The 17195-nt window shown below is 49.7% G+C and overlaps 1 protein-coding gene across 1 annotated transcript in view; it reads left to right on the top strand.

The window, feature by feature from the left end:
- The first annotated feature begins 7011 nt into the window (after positions 1–7011).
- GLG1 (golgi glycoprotein 1) overlaps positions 7012–17195 on the top strand; it is an 85998-nt gene continuing 75814 nt past the window's right edge. The window contains exon 1 of the mRNA XM_032121767.1: positions 7012–7328. Coding sequence (XP_031977658.1) covers positions 7017–7328 — 312 coding nt within the window. The 5' untranslated portion in view covers positions 7012–7016. The remainder of the gene's footprint in view (positions 7329–17195) is intronic.

The following is a 17195-nucleotide window of genomic DNA, read 5'->3' as shown; positions in this document are numbered from 1 at the left end:
CTCTCTGCCATGTTAGTACAATGAGCTTATTGTTCTCAGCTATTTTGAGGCACCATTTATGTTCTGTCAACTGAAACCCCATCTTACCACAAGAAATTTGGAAAGTTTTAAACATACACAGGAAAAAGAATCAAAATGTTTTGATTTTGATTTTCTAGGCAGTCCTTTGATTTTCTGGGTAACACTTGTTTTCTACTTTATTCCACCATATAGGAATAAGAGATACAAACATAAGTGCTATTAAAATAATGGAAGATGACACTTTCAGGTTCTCAGTTTTCAAACAGAGAGTATCAGAAAATGTTCAAAGATAAGTGAGGAAACCTTGTAACACTGTCCTACTCCCAAGTTTGCAGCAGGCTGCAGGAAGGCACACCTAACTGGTGTGCAGAAAGCCATCAGCATTGAGCACTGATAAAAGGTCAAACGTGTTAATTAAATATTTTCTCATCTCTATCTGGAGTCAAAGGGGCAGATTTGGGATGGAAGGATGAAACAAATCAGTGTTTCACTGTCCAGGGCTGTTGTCATCAGAGGCTGAGCTGTTTTGCTGGTGTTTCAGGCATGAAGCCACTCTGTGGCTATTTCTGCCTCTGTCTCTGGGAAGATTTTGTTATTGTGGAGCAGGGTGGCCCCTTGGCAATTCCTGTAGTAAATCTGGTGTGAGGCGATAGGTAAAGCCAGGCAGTGCTGCGGCTCCTGCAGATAGGGCCCTGCTCTTAGCTGTGTATGGGCATTTTTAAATTTTTTTCTCCAGGCTATTGCAGGGGCAGTACCTTTTTTAATTTTAATTCCTGGAAAAGCAGGCCTGGGGGACAGTGCAGTGCTGGCCAGACCTGGCTATGGTGGCTGCTTGGCTGGCAACAATCCAGCCCCTACTGCTCCCTGCGGAGGTGTGGTTTTGGGGGGTGGCTGGTGGGGAAGGGGAAGCTGGAGTTGGAGAGCCATCCTTTCCGAGAAGGGCTGCCCTCCTCATCTCCCTCTAACAGGGATGATCTGGTGTTGGACCGTGGTAATCCCTAGGATGAGGAAGCAGCCAGCTCCAAGCCTCCACATCACGGGAGCTTTGCTGCCATAGCACCTACCCTGGTGCTTTAGCTGTTGAAGGGACTCTGGTGAGATTTTGACAAATAATCAAAAATGTTGCAGATGAGAAAAGGTCATCTACAAAGTGTGAGCTAATAAATGAGTACAACTCGGTGTGTGTGCACACGAGGCAGGATGGGCCAGTGCTTTGCTAGGCTCTGGCTATACCCGCTGCTTCTTGGAGGGCAGAAAAGCAACTACTTTTTGTTCCAAATCAAATTGGATTAAAACCAGACAATGTAGCAAGTGAAACAAGCAGCTTAAGCTGAACCTTGTTACACTGAGGTAGCCAGAGCATCCCAGTGGGATTTCATTTAGTTCTCCTTTTCCGTTTGTGAGGAGTCATGACAAGATTTTCTGCTTCTGTAGATTTGCAGATTTTCTACCAAGGCAGTAAATTCCTTAACAGACCCACCTTTCTGCTGGTTTGTGAAGGAGAGAGAATATGGGGGAAAAAGTTCAGGGAGGAAGAAGGAAAGGGAAACAAAGGAAGGAGCAAGCAAAATCTTGTTTTCTGTGGGATTTGATTTTCACTGAATGCCAGAACAAGTAAATGTGAAAGAACAGATTTCACTGTTGAGAGAGATTGGAAGAGACCAGCACGGTTTCCCTTGCTGAGGTGCCACTTTTAAGTTTCTATTAGCAAGTTTTTAAAGCCTTCCATGAAGGCTTTTTCCATCTGCAATGGGAATCAACTGAGTGCTCAGAATGCTCTTTGAGTCCAACTGCATCTCTCAGCCTTGCAGAGTCACCTGGAAAATTGAGCAGAGGGGGTCACAGTGCCTCAGCAGCAGGACTGCCCTTGGCCCGAGCTGCTCTTGTCCCCTGTGAGCCTGCAAAGTCAGGCATGTTGATATCAACAGCCTCCCTCACCTAAGATAATGATATTTATCATTGTTTATTTGCTTTTATCATAGTTAAAGATATTTAGACATACTGCTGAGGAGGCAAAAATGCCTCCTGCTCACGTTACTTCTCTTTGCAGAAAGAGGTGGGCTGTGCTCAGATGGCAGCCAGAGCAGTGGGTTCTGCGGGCCCAGGGGAAACTGTCCTGGGGTGCATCAGCCACAGCGTCACCATCCAGTTGAGGGATGGGATTGTTCTGCTCTGCTCTGCACTGCTGCAGTCTCACTTTGAGTCCCGTGTGCAGTTTTGCTCACTGCAATATAAAAAAGATATTAAGCTGTTAGAGAGTGTCCAAAGGAGGGTAATGAAGAGGGTGAAGGGCCTTAAGGGGAAGCCATATGAGGAGTGGCTGAGGTCACTTGGTCTGTTCAGCCTGGAGTAGACTGGGGGGAAACCTCATTGCAGTTGCAACTTCCTCATGAGGGGAAGAGAAGAGGCAGTCACTGATCTCTTCTCTGTGGTGACCAGTGACAGGACCCAAACAAATGGCCTGAATTTGTTTCAGGGGAGGTATAAGTTGGATATCAGAAAAATGTTCTTCACCCAGAGGGTGATTGGGCAATGGAACAGGCTCCCCAAGGGAAGTGGTCACATCGCCAAGAGTGACAGAGTTCAAGAAGCATTTGGACAATGGTCTCAGGCACATAGTGGGACTCTTGGGGATGGTGCTGTGCAGGCCTAAGACTTGGACTTGAACCTTGTGGGTCCCTTCCAACTCAGCATATTCTGTGATTCTGTGAAAATAGTACCTCTAAGTGCAAAAGAAAGAGGAATTTGGGGATCTATGCCCTAGAATAGCTTATCTAATCCTTGGGACAAACTTTACAGGTAACAGGCTCTCTCCAGCATGCGCTGGTCAAGAGAAAAGAAATGTCTCAAACTAATTTCAGTGATTATCCCACCCTGTGAAGCATAATTAATTTGAGGGTCCAGGGGCTTTGGTCTTGCATCAAGTCCAATTTGGTGCTTCCGCTAGCGGCAGAGGTCGCAGAAGGGGGAGCAAGCCCCCTGCGCTTCCAATGGCGTCAAGCTGGCAGCAGCAGTGAGTGCTTGGGAAAGCACTAAGTGGGATTGGGAAAGAATTGCGGCAGGTTGGAGGAAGGGCTGGAAAATTGCCCATATCTTTTTTTGTAAAGGAAAGTTGCTAACTGCAACACAGATCTGCATCAGTATGGGGGGCAATAGTCTCTGCAGTTATGGCCTGGGGCTTCCAAGGGTTTGTGAGGCAAAGATGTGTCAACAGCATCACTCTTTGGGGGACAAACAAAGGTCACATCAGGCTGAAACTTTGTGCTTGAGAGGCACAAAGCTCCCCTTGTGCTCAACACTCACAGGGTTGTAGCTGAAATATTGTCTTCTCTTTGTCCACAGCTGCCTTGGAAGTTGAGTATTTCTTGGTCTTCTGTTTTTTCCCAAATGTGGATGAGCAGCAGCACTGCAGGACTCTGACCTACAAGAAAACCTGAAACAGAGTGGGGCGGAACCTGTGAGTGTCATGCAAATAAACCATGAAATACCAGGCTAGTGTTGTTGCCTTAGCCAGCAAGAAATAGCACTGAATGGCAGCTCAACTCGATTATCTGCAGCAGGATTTGTTGGTGGAGAGGATCATTCACTGGGAAAGGCAGTGCTGAAGTTTTGGGGGATGCAAAGCTTTAGAGGGAGGCAGCTGAGCCAGGCTGCATGCAAGGGAGAGGGCCTCAGGGCACTGCGTGGAGGCTAAGCTGGGATTCGGAGCTGCCACATGGGAGCAAGCAGTCTGTATCCAATTAAAAATTGGAGTAGCTCCTCTGCATGGACCGAGGAAGAACTTTTGTTCTCCCTGGTGAGCTGGAGAGCAAGGACACTGCTGGGAAGGAGAGGTGTCCCAGCAACTCAGCTCACCCCGGCCTCGCTCTGCTGAGCTGGGGGCCATATAAATGGGGTTTGTTACTTGAGGTGATGAGACTGAAAAGTGCTACCTACTACAAAAGCAGGGATCTGGAAGCACATAATGCAGCATCCAGCGGGTGACATTTAGCCTTGTTGATAAAATGCTTAAAATGAGGCAATAAGGGAATTCCTGCTGAAGGAGAGGGGCTGTAGTTGGAGGGAGCCACTGGGGTTATCGCATGGGCAGAGATGTCACTGTGCCCAAAGAAAAGCCTCCTCCTTGTTTAACTCACTGTGTGGGCATGGTGAGCATAGCGGTCTTTTATGAAATGCCTGTTGAACAGTGGACAACAGAGGATGGTAAAATCCAAGGCTGGGAGAAGGTGTTCCTTGAGCAAAAAATGAGTCTCTGGAGATCTCCCAAAGGTGTGGGAAGAAGTGAGCTGTAACCTAGCTCCACTGCTCCCTTCTGTCCTCATCCTACGACAGATGGAGGAGCAGAGGCAGCTCTTGCACTGGGCTAACTCTTCAAATAATTCTCACTAGACCAAATAGGCTGCCAAGCACGGGCTGGATTTTGCTGGCTTTTGTTTTCAAGTGTTCCCAGCTGCGCAGCCCCTGGATGCCAGCACAAAGCCATTTTCCCAAGCACTGTGTCCCAGTGTGACATTGAAATACAAGAGGCAAGGGAGACTTTGCCCCTCCCTCTCCTGCCTTCACCTGGATGAGGTGGCTTCGGGTTGGTGGCTGCACTGGGCTCAAGGTCCACTGCTAGCTCCTGGACTGGGTAAGACAGTCAGTGGCGTTCTCAAGAGAAAGGTTTCTCCCGAGCAGGACAAGGCAGCCTGGGGCAGGAAGGGAGCAGCCCTATCGCTCTGCTTCGCTCTGGCTCGGGGAGCCAGGGCACACCCATGGAGCACCCTGGCATGCAGGCAAAAGCTTCTGACTTTGGCCTGATGCCAGCTTGTACTGGGAAAACTGCTCCTGGAGTCAACGAGGCAGAGGAATTGAGGTGAGATTCTCCCTGTCCCCCATTTCCATCTGCTGTTAGAAGCAAATCTGAGATTTGGGGGCAAACCCATCCTTGGAGGGTGCTGTGAGCTGGCCTGGTGAGATCCTGGTGGGACATCTGAAGAGCCGTAGTTGCTGAGCTCTTGTGTCCCACTGCTGCCACTGCCCCAACACCTGGACAGGTACTTTTTTACTGTGAAAGTTTGGGTCTGGCTGCTGGGGCAGAGTGGGCTGCAGCATCCCCAAAATGCTGCTCCGAGGCGGGCTGTGTGGTTGCAAACACTGCTTTTAGATGATCCATCACCAAATTCAGCATCCAACCCCCCTTATTGCCTTAGGAGGAACTTGTAGATCCCATCGACAATGAGATCAGCCATTGTAGATCCTACTTTGGAGACCAGATCACGCCTACAGCCTATTTCTCTCCATTCCCATGGACAAAGCCTGGAGCCACTATGGAGCGTGACATGCCAAATCCCAGCCCCCAAAACAGAGTGTCTGGCACTGACAGCACAGGAGGTGCAGCCAATGCATCAAACTCGAAAACAAGCCGTCTCATGGCACCCCCAAAATGTGATTTTTCTGCCCTTGTTCAGCTCTCTGCTCCCTGCAGCTACCCCAGGGCTGCGCCCCCCTAGTGCAGGCTCTTGGATTTACCCCATCCCCTGCAGCTGGCCCAGCATCCTGCCCAGGAGGGGCCAGGAGAGCATCCATATATAGGCAGAAGATCAAGCCAGCTGATAATTTGGCACTTAGCATGGAGAAATGACAGCAAGAAATTTGAATGTCAGCATTTTATTAAAGATTTTGGGTGTTTTTAGCAGCCAGTCAAGTTCCTGTTTTCACTGTAGTTTCCCTTTGTTCTTCTGTATTTTTCCTTCATTCTTTAGTATTTTTTCTTTGGTTTCCCGTGGCTTTTGTTTGTTCTTCTGCATTTCTTCTCGGATCTCCTGTATTTTTTCTTTGATGCTCTGTATTTTTTTGTTGATGTCCTGTACTTTTTCTTCGTGGTTACGTATTTTTATTTCATTCTCTTTTTTTACTTCATTCTTCTCTATTTTTTCTTCATTCTTTGGTATTTTTAATTTGTTTTGCTGTATTTTTTCTTTGTTCTTACGTATTTTTTCTTTGATCTCCTGTATTTTGTCTTTGTTCGTCCATATTTTTGTTACATTCTCTTTTTGTATTTCATTCTTCTGTTTTTTTCCTTCAATCTCGTCTAGTCTTTGTTTCTTCATCTCTATTTTCATTTCGTTCTTCCGTATATTTTCCTTGATCTTCTCTATTTTTTCTTTGTACTCCTGTATTTTTATTTCATTCTTCTGTATTTTTTCTTTGATATCCTGCATTTCTTCTTCAGTGTTCTTAATTTTTTCTTTGATCGCCTGCATTTTCTCTTCGTTCTTCTGCAATTTTTCTTTGTATCTCTGTATCTTTTCTTCCTTCTTCAGTAGATGTTTTTCGTCATCCCGCTCGTTAGCCGCAAAGCTCAGTTTCCCCATTACGTCTCCTACCTCCTCAGTCGCTGGGGCAGCTGAGGTGTGAGTGGGAAATGAGAGATTTCGGGCAAAAACTGACTACAGCTGCTGAGAGAGGCGAGGGACCGGCCGCCGCCTTCCCAGCGGGCTGAGCACGCCCAGGCTCGGCTCCTCGCGTCCCCGGCACCGGCGCTGGCTCCCCAGTGTTGCCCTGCGTGGCTGTGCGGCCGCGGAGGCCGCTGAGGGGCTCCGGGGGCCGTTGAGAGGCTGCGGTAACCGCTAAGGGCCTGCGGGGCGGCTGAGGGAGTGCGGGACCGCTGAAGGGTGGCGGGGTCCCCTGAAAGGCTGCGGAACCGCCGAAGGGCTGCGGGGCCGCTAAGGGGGTGCGGGAGCCCTGAGGGGCGGCGGGGGTCGGCGGGGCCGTCAAGCCGCCGTGGCCCCGGAGGTGGCTCCTCGTCCTCCCGAAGCGGCGCCTCGCCCGCCTGAGGAGACAACGGTCGGGGCGGGGCCGGGGCGCGTGCTGAAGGAGGGGCCAGGCTAGGCCACGCCCCCTCACCGGGAGAGGGGCGTGTCCCGCTGGGGTGACGTCACGGAAGCGCTGATTTGCATACGCCGTGCGTGCCGCGGGGCGGGCGGGCAGACGCCGGAGGTGGCGGATCCAAGATGGCGCCGTGCGGACGTGTCCGGAGCCGCTGCCCGGGCCCGGCGCTGCTCCTGCTGCTGGCGCTAGCGGCGCGGCCGGCGGCGCCCAGCCCTGCTGTCGGCCTTGCGGGTGCCGGCGGTGCCCCGCCCGGACCGGGGCAGCCGGTGGGGCCGGGCGCGGCCGTCCCGCGGAGTGCCCGCGGCGGCGGGTCGGGCAGCGGGTGGAAGCTGTCGGAGGAGGCGGTGTGCCGGGAGGACGTGGTGCGGCTCTGCTCCAAGCACAGCTGGGCCAACAACCTCGCCGTGCTCGAGTGCCTGCAGGACGTCCGCGAGGTGAGGGTCGGGCCCGGGGCCGGGCCGGGCCTGCCCGCGGCTGCGAACAAAGAGCGGGGTCCGCGCCGCCCGCGCCCCGCCGTGCCGCCGCCCCGCGTTTCCCTCATGGTTTGTGTTTTAAAAATCGGAGTTTGCGCTGCGGAGCTCCTTGAGAGGAGCGAGCTAGCTGCGGGGTGGATGTGAGGGCTCCGGAGAGCAGCTCCTCTTCATCTGCAGCTCGGGGCTCCGCGCTGCCGCCCGCGCAGCGCCCTCCGGGCTGGCAGAGCTCTCGGAGGGATGGCTTTGTGTTCTGGCTCTGGTGCCTTGCGGGGTTATTCGTTTCCAGAGGTCTGGGAGAGCCCAGCCCGCGTAGTGCTGAGTGAAGGCGCCGTGCTCGTAGCAGCAGTGACCTGAGGAGGTTTTTTTCACGTTCAGGTTCCCACCTTCGCCTAGAACTCGGCTGTAGAGGCGGCTGGTTTCCAGTCCTTGGCTGTGTGTGTGTGAACCTCGATATACAATCATTAGACCTGGGTGACTTTATTGGGAGGTTAACGGGACAGCCTGTGTTGTTCCCAAACATTTGTCGTGCGCGGCTTTAAGTCCAGCTCGAGAAAAAACTGAGTTGCCACCTTCGAGTCTTCCAGCTCCATCCTTTCATTCATTCCTGGGCTCAGTTTGAAGCAGCCTTTGGGGGACGTGCCTTTGGTGAGCTGTTCTGGTCTTGAGGTCTGTGTAATCCTTGGCTTCTCTGCTGTGAAGTGCAGGAATGCTAGGCTGGGTCAGTTTTAATGGTGTTTTGCCCAGTTGGGAATGCAATTAGGAAAAACCTGGGCTCGTTTCTCATCCCTTATTATGGGGACAGCAGATGGCAGTGACAATGGTTACTTTGACCGAGGGGAGTCTTGAACCAGTAAGTGTCAGTGATTACTTCTGGCTTAAAATGCAAAGCTAATTTAGATTTTTATCTAACTTCACGTTTTAATTTTGGGGGGTAGTTAGTAAGACCCTCGTGGTAGGTGTTTTAAATGAGTCCTACTGCAACATCTGTCACAGTTATGAAACGCTCTGATAATGTGCTTTATGAATAACTTGCCCCTTGCTGTTTCTTTCACCTGTCTGGGGTCTTTTGGCCCCCTTGCAGGGAGGTGTGCTAGTTTGAAAACAAACCAGTGGGAGGCACCAAGTCAGAATAACAATTTAATGGAAATTAAAGAAAAGGAGAAAAAAAAGGTAAAAGAAAACACTATCAAACTGACAGAGTCAAGGTACAACCTGACACCCTGTTAGGCAGGGTGGTGGTAGCAGTCTGGTAGAATGGTGGCTGCAGTCCTCTGAAGCAGTGATCCTGTAGTGAAGCAGTCTGCTCTTCCTCTGGAAGTCCAGTGGTGGCTGTGTAGCTCCTGTCCTCTGGAAATCCAGTGGGAAGCCCCTGTCTCTAGTGTTCAGCCTCAGCTTATATCCACGCTGGGATGCTTGGTTCCTCCCTCTGGGTGGAGCATCTCACAATGGGGTAACAAGTCATGAGGCAAAGTGTTGATTAGGCTCATTAACAGAAGATAGTCCGGAGGGAGTTATCTCTGAGTCAGGCGGCAGGACAATGATGGGCAATTAACAGAAAGATAGTCTGGGGGGAGGAGGCAAGGAAACACTGCCCCACCTGATTTCAACAGCTGATGGGGATGGTAATAGAATATACTGCAACCCAGGACATTATCCACCCCTTATTCTATTACCATCTACATTATCCCAAATCAATACCTTCTTAAACTCTAAAACACACATACATATATATATATATATATACACAGGGAAACCTACACACCGTTCTCACCTAAGATTAGGTCTCCTTGTGGTACACAACGGGTTTCCCCATCTTTCTGCATTACCCACCAAGTGCAACCAGGTCCTTGAGCAAAGACAATCCCACGGATGGGTTTGTCTTTGCCTGAGGTGGGATTAATCCAAACAGTCTTTCCTAAAATACCTCTCAGGTGTACCGCAGGGACTCTATCTCCATCCACTGTGTGCAAGGGTTCAGACTCGGCAGGACCAGCTCGATTGATGGACCCTCGGGTATTGACTATCCAGGTGGCCTTTGCTAAGTTCACTTCCCAATTTTTGAAGGTCCCCCCACCAAGTGCCTTTAGGGTAGTTTTAAGTAGTCCATTGCAGCGTTCAACTTTTCCAGCAGCTGGTGCATGATAAGGAATATGATATATCCATTCGATACCGTGTTCTCTGGCCCAGGTGTTGATGAGGCTGTTCTTAAAATGAGTCCCGTTGTCTGACTCGATCCTGTCAGGGGTGCCATGTCTCCACAGGACTTGCTTTTCCAGGCCCAGGATGGTGTTCCGGGCTGTAGCATGAGGCACAGGGTAGGTCTCCAGCCATCCAGTGGTTGCTTCAACCATGGTCAACACGTAGTGCTTGCCTTGGCGGGTTTGGGGAAGGGTGATGTAGTCAACTTGCCAGGCTTCACCATACCTGTACTTTGACCATCGTCCACCATACCACAGAGGCTTCACCCGCTTGGCCTGTTTGATTGCAGCACAGGTCTCACAACTGTGGATGACCTGTGAGATGCTGTCCATGGAAAGGTCCACCCCTCGGTCACGGGCCCATCGGTATGTTGCATCTCTCCCCTGATGACCAGAGGCATCATGGGCCCAACGAGCTAGGAATAATTCTCCCTTGTGCTGCCAGTCCAGATCCACCTGTGATACTTTCACCTTGGCAGCTCGGTCCACCTGCTCGTTGTTGCGATGCTCTTCATTAGCCCGACTCTTGGGTACGTGCGCATCCACGTGTCGAACCTTCACGGTCAGCTTCTCTACTCGGGCGGCGATGTCCTGCCAAATCTCAGCGGCCCAGATGGGTTTCCCTCTGCGCTGCCAGTTGGCTTTTCTCCAGCGATCCAGCCATCCCCACAGAGCATTAGCTACCATCCATGAGTCGGTGTAGAGATAGAGCCTCGGCCACTTCTCTCGTTCAGCGATATCCAAAGCCAGCTGGACGGCTTTAAGCTCTGCAACCTGACTCGATCCACCTTGTCCCTCGGTAGCTTGTGCAACTCGTCGTGTGGGGCTCCATACTGCAGCTTTCCACTTCCGGTTAGCGCCTACAATTCGGCAGGAACCATCAGTGAAGAGGGCATAACGTCTTTCAGTCTCCGGTAGCTCATTATATGGTGGGGCTTCCTCAGCACGAGTCACTTGCTCTTCCTCTTCTTCAGAGGATAATCCAAAAGTCTCACCTTCAGGCCAGTTTGTTATAATTTCTAGAATCCCAGGGCGATTCGGGTTTCCAATACGGGCACGCTGTGTGATGAGGGCGATCCACTTGCTCCATGTGGTGTCGGTGGCATGATGCGTGGAAGGAACCTTTCCCTTGAACATCCAACCCAGCACCGGTAGTCGGGGTGCCAGAAGCAACTGTGCTTCAGTGCCAATTACCTCTGAGGCAGCTTGGACTCCTTCATAGGCTGCCAAGATTTCCTTCTCTGTGGGAGTGTAGTTAGCTTCAGACCCTCTGTAGCTTCGGCTCCAGAATCCCAGTGGTCGGCCACGAGTCTCACCAGGCACCTTCTGCCAGAGGCTCCAGGACAGACCATTGTTCCCAGCTGCAGAGTAGAGCACGTTCTTCACCTCTGGTCCTGTCCTGACTGGGCCAAGGGCTACCGCATGAGCGATTTCCTGCTTGATCTGGGCAAAGGCTTGCTGCTGTTCGGGGCCCCAGTGGAAATCATTCTTCTTGCGGGTAACCAGGTAGAGAGGGCTCACGATCTGGCTGTACTCGGGAATGTGCATCCTCCAGAAACCTATGGCGCCTAGGAAAGCTTGTGTTTCCTTCTTGCTGGTCGGTGGAGACATCGCAGTGATCTTATTGATGACCTCAGTGGGAATCTGACGTCGTCCATCTTGCCACTTTACTCCCAGGAACTGGATCTCTTGGGCAGGTCCCTTGACTTTGCTCCTTTTGATGGCAAAGCCAGCTTCCAGGAGAATCTGGATGATTTTCTCTCCTTTCTCAAACACTTCCTTTGCTGTGTTTCCCCACACGATGATGTCATCGATGTATTGCAGATGTTCTGGAGCCTCACCCTTTTCCAATGCAGTCTGGATCAGTCCATGGCAAATGGTGGGACTGTGCTTCCACCCCTGGGGCAGTCGGTTCCAGGTGTATTGCACACCCTTCCAGGTAAAAGCAAACTGGGGCCTGCATTCTGCTGCCAAAGGAATGGAGAAGAAAGCATTGGCAATGTCAATAGTGGCGTACCACTTCGCTGCTTTGGACTCCAGCTCGTACTGAAGTTCCAACATGTCTGGCACAGCGGCGCCCAGTGGTGGCGTGACCTCATTCAGGCCACGGTAGTCCACCGTCAGCCTCCATTCTCCACTGGACTTACGCACTGGCCATATAGGGCTGTTGAAAGGTGAATGGGCCTTGCTGACCACCCCTTGGCTCTCCAGTTTGCGAATCATCTCATGGATGGGAACCACAGAGTCTCTGTCGGTGCGGTATTGCCGACGGTGCACTGTTGCTGTGGCGATTGGCACCTGTTGTTCTGCAACTCTTAGCAGTCCCACGGCAGAGGGGTCATCTGAGAGGCCAGGCAATGTACTCAGTTGTCTGATATCTTCTGTCTCCACAGCAGCTATCCCAAAAGCCCAACGATGTCCTTTTGGGTCCTTGAAATATCCATTTCTGAGATAGTCTATGCCGAGAATGCACGGGGCCTCCGGGCCAGTCACGATGGGGTGTTTCTGCCACTCGTTCCCAGTTAAACTCACTTCAGCTTCCAGTACAGTCAGCTGCTGGGATCCTCCTGTCACCCCAGAAATAGAAATGGGTTCTGCTCCCACATACCTTGATGGCATCAGAGTACATTGAGCACCGGTGTCAACCAAAGCCGTGTATCTTTGTGGGTCAGATGTGCCAGGCCATCGGACCCACACAGTCCAAAAGACCCGATTCTCCCTTTCCTCTACCTGGCTAGAGGCAGGGCCCCTCTATTCCTGGTCATGTTGCATGTTGCTCCCTTCCGGTGAATACGTTCCTGAGGTCCCTTCAAGAGGATCGGTCATAGTATCATTCCGGTACCGTCTGGAGTTCTGTGTGCGGGAGACCGGAGCAATGTTGACTCTAGATGCGCTTCTTGTGGTAGTTGTCCCTCTTTTTAGTTCACGTACCCGAGCTGCTAAGGAGGAGGTGGGTTTTCCATCCCACTTACTCATGTCTTCTCCATGTTCCTGAAGGAAAAACCAGAGGTTACCTCGTGGGGTGTATCCTCTCTCCCTGGTTGGGGGTCGCCGGCTCCTAATGGCAGAGACTCTTGTTGGTTCTGGTGGGATGTGGTAAATCTCTTCCTTAAGTTCCTTTTTCAGTTTCTGATGGCCTTCTTCAATCAAGCTCCGGACTTGCTCAGCCAAAAGACTTGTTTCCACGGATGAGACATGGGTGCGAAACGGGGCTGTGACGGTGTCCTCGTAAATCCTCAGTTTGTTCACCAAGACGCCCACCCTGTCCTCGCCTTCCCTCCATTGCAGTGTTGCCAGGTAACGGGAGTATATCTCTGGTCCAAGGCGTGCGAACCTCAGCCACATCTGTGACGTGCACTGGACACCATCTGGGCTCTTAGGAAATCTCTCATCTTCTGAGAAAATGATCTCCAGCACAGCCAATTCCCTCAGGCACCGGATACCTTGTTCCATTGTGCTCCATTTTCCTTGGTGCACCTGGAGGTCTTCTTTACAAAGGTACCTGTCCCTTACACTTGTAAGCAGTCGCCGCCAGAGGCTGAGGGTTTCTTGGGTTCTCCCGATCCCCTGGTCAATGACCACATCCCGGGACAGAGATCCCAGTTGCCTGGCCTCACTTCCGTCCAGAATGGTGTCATTGGCTGCAGCGTCCCAGATGCGGAGCAGCCAGGTCAGGATAGACTCGTTCGTCTGGCGGGTGAATTCCCTCCGCAGGTCTCGCAGCTCACCCAGGGATAGCGACCGAGTGATGATCTCTGGCTCTGCCTCTTCTGCTGGGTGCGAAGGTCCTGCTGCATCCTCGTCAGTCACTATGCGGACTGATTTGCTTTTTGATTTCTTCTTCTGCACGGGGGCAACTGCAATCGGTTTAGGCTGTTCTGGTTCAGTGATGGTTTGCGTGGGGACGCTGACAGTGCTTTTGGTTCCCTTCTCCTCTGTGTCAGTCTGCGTGGACATGGACGCTGTCGTCTTGCGTCTGGGTTCTTTCTCCTCTGTGTCAGTCTGCGTGGACATGGACGCTGTTGTCTTGCGTCTGGGTTCTTTCTCCTCTGTGTCAGTCTGCGTGGACATGGACGCTGTTGTCTTGCATCTGGGTTCTTTCTCCTCGGTGACAGTCTGCGTAGACATGGACGCTGTTGCTTTGCATTTGGTTCCTTTCTCCTCTGTGTCAGTCTGCGTAGGCATGGTGTTTGTTGCTCTGCTCTTTTTTCCTCCCTCATCCTGAGGATGCTGTGCCATAGCTCTGATTCTAAGCATGGTGTACATGGTGCAGGCTGTACAGAGAAGACAAAGCAGAACTGACAGCAAGTTTATGCCGTCTTTGACATCCAGAGGGAATTCAATATTTTCAAAAACTGCTGTGCCTGGCCTGAAAGGCTGGAAGAAACCACTCTCTACTCCTCCCACCAGGGGCTGGGTGCGATTGTTGAGGAGATCCCAGACATAGGAGCCCAGACTAGGACAGCCAAACAAAACTGAGTATATACTCCGAATGGTATTCATCGCCTCACAGGTTATTATGCTGTAGACATAATAAACCATTAAAGCAATTCTCATACCATTCCCTGGTTTTAACAGGAGTAATACTACAGGCAGGTAGTTCCCCATGTGAGGAAAAATATAGAGAGCAAGATACAGTACCCACATAGACAAGCTGAGCACCATGGTGAATAGGTTTCCGTTAACACAAAATTGTAATTCTGACTTTCTCTCAGAGCTGCCCCACGTTGGGCGCCAAATTATGTGCTAGTTTGAAAACAAACCAGTGGGAGGCACCAAGTCAGAATAACAATTTAATGGAAATTAAAGAAAAGGAGAAAAAAAAGGTAAAAGAAAACACTATCAAACTGACAGAGTCAAGGTACAACCTGACACCCTGTTAGGCAGGGTGGTGGTAGCAGTCTGGTAGAATGGTGGCTGCAGTCCTCTGAAGCAGTGATCCTGTAGTGAAGCAGTCTGCTCTTCCTCTGGAAGTCCAGTGGTGGCTGTGTAGCTCCTGTCCTCTGGAAATCCAGTGGGAAGCCCCTGTCTCTAGTGTTCAGCCTCAGCTTATATCCACGCTGGGATGCTTGGTTCCTCCCTCTGGGTGGAGCATCTCACAATGGGGTAACAAGTCATGAGGCAAAGTGTTGATTAGGCTCATTAACAGAAGATAGTCCGGAGGGAGTTATCTCTGAGTCAGGCGGCAGGACAATGATGGGCAATTAACAGAAAGATAGTCTGGGGGGAGGAGGCAAGGAAACACTGCCCCACCTGATTTCAACAGCTGATGGGGATGGTAATAGAATATACTGCAACCCAGGACAGGAGGCATCCTATCCGAGAGAATTTCGGAAGCTGACCTCACAAGCAGTGGCTCACAAGCTGCCAGCCTGCCGAAAAAGCAAGCTCTTGTTGTTCCTTTCTTTCCAGTAGCATAGCCCCTCCCTACTTTTTTCATAGTTCCAGTGCTTGTTGGTTTTCTGCCATTTTAGCAAGGTAAACCCTTTTGTGGTCTAATTTATCGGTTTTCTGCTGGAATAGTTTTGTCATTTTTCTGAGTTAAAGCACAGAAGAGGGTGAGTGCAGGGCTGGGACCCAGGGCTGTGCAGGGAGAGGGAAAATATCAAATCGAAGATGAAGGAATGCTATCATGCTTTATTTTCAGCGAGTACAAACCTTTATGTTGGCTCTGCATATCTCCTGAGAACTCCACTCTATGAATATTATGTCTGCTTGTGGTTTTCCTTTTCCTATTCCTAAGCCTGCCTTGATGTCAGTAGTTTGCTGGCTGTTGGTCTTGTCTAGCTGTAGTGCTGCCTGACGCCCAGTGCTGAAGGTGAATCTTTTCCTGGGTGACATTCCAGGCATCGACAGGACATCTCAGGGCTCTTTTGGATTGAGTTTTCTCTCTGAAGGTGCCACTCTGCAACCTTGCCCTTATTTGTCTGTTACCCTGGAAAGAGCACTGTCAGCTGGTCTTAACCCTCAATGGTTTGCCCCCAGTAACACTGATGTGATGGGCTGCATCCTGACGTAAAAATGACTTCACAGAGTGCTGCACTGAGAAACTAATTAAAATAGCTAACTTCTGTGTAGCCCTACTGTTTAACACTTGATATTTAGATTTTGAATAAAAGTCATGAGTTGTAAACACTGGGTAGCATTTCAGCTGATAGGGAACGGGGTCAGATGTTGTCTCAGACGTTTCCTTTGCGTTGGAGGTGACAGCGGAGGAAATAAGTGACGTATTGGCCGTTGTTGATATAACTTTTACTTTTGACTTTAGAGCATCTGACTGCTTGTTTGGATGATACCAGAAAAGTGTCAATTACATTTTAAAATGGGTGAGGATCTAGTCTGAGTCATACAGCCCACTTAAAACCAGTCAGGCTATAGTAAATGGATATTTGGGGGAGTTGTTTTGTGTGTGATACTGTCAGTGAGGACAGTGTGTGGACACTGCTGCAAGTAGCAGGTAAGATTTTTAGATGCAGTTAGGCTCCAGAAGCAGCCTTTTTTCTATAGGTGTTTAAGGTAATCTTACTTTTCTCATAAGAAGTTTCTCTAAAGTGGAGAAAAGTTCATCTTGAAACTGGGAGTGTTACTATTAGGATTGTCCATTGATCTTTCTTAATGTGATGTAGGTAAGCTAGGACACTTCTAAATATGAATAACCAGGAGAAACAACTACTTGAAACGTTCCTTTTGAGTCCGTAAAATATAGAGAAAAGAGAAGGTGTGCTTGTTTCATTAGTCAGTGTGAATGCAATCGCATGGTTTCAGTATCTGCTGTTTTCTAGGTGTGCATGTCTTTAAAGTACATCATCCCTTGCTTTCATTGGGTAGTTCTGAATCTAAAGGAACAGGAGTGTTGAGTTGGTGGTTGACTGGTACAGGAGCCCAACTCGTAAGGCAAATGTTGAAAGAAGTAGTTTAACACAAGTATTCAGTAAAGAATGGTGTGACACAAAGAAAATATTAAAAAATCCCCCAAACTCCATACCCAAAACCCTACACAAATGAAAAAACCCACCCAAACCGAACCCCCAAATAGTAAATGTTAAATTTTGGTTTTGAGCGATCATTTGTAGACTGTCAATTTAAAGTATTATCAAAAGAGTTATTTAAGCACGGTGTACTTTTAGAATTCTTGAAGAAAAAGTAGTCAGATCCCCAGACCGATATCAAATACTTTTTACCACTTATTTTTCCACTGAGTCAAAGAAATGTTTAATTAATGTAGTGCAGAGTCCTCTTTCCTTTTGTAGTAGAAGGATGGGAAGGATGCTCCTTGATTGGAGAAGGAAATGGTCATGGTTAGAGCTACTCATCTTAAACATTTTTGACCATAATCAGAAAATAGAATAAACCACATTTTTTTGGTGTGTTTTGCAGATGAATTAACTTCCTTCTAGTTAGAAGTATTCGTGCACTGGATATATTGCAGTTTTGAGTGACTTAAATTTTGTCATCAAGATTTTAATTATTATTCACCGAATACTATGTCATGATATAAAAACAGTAGAATGGGGTCGAGTGTATTTATATTTGTAAAGACCATGTTCCAAAGTGCTTTTTTCCTGAAAGGATTCAGGTTGCGAGCCTGTTTTCTGGAAAGACTTCAGGGCTTGCATTTCACTGAACATAG

The sequence above is a fragment of the Corvus moneduloides genome, chromosome 12 (genome assembly GCF_009650955.1).
Source record: "Corvus moneduloides isolate bCorMon1 chromosome 12, bCorMon1.pri, whole genome shotgun sequence".
Lineage (NCBI taxonomy): Eukaryota > Metazoa > Chordata > Aves > Passeriformes > Corvidae > Corvus > Corvus moneduloides.
This window is presented reverse-complemented; position numbering and strand designations above follow the sequence as displayed.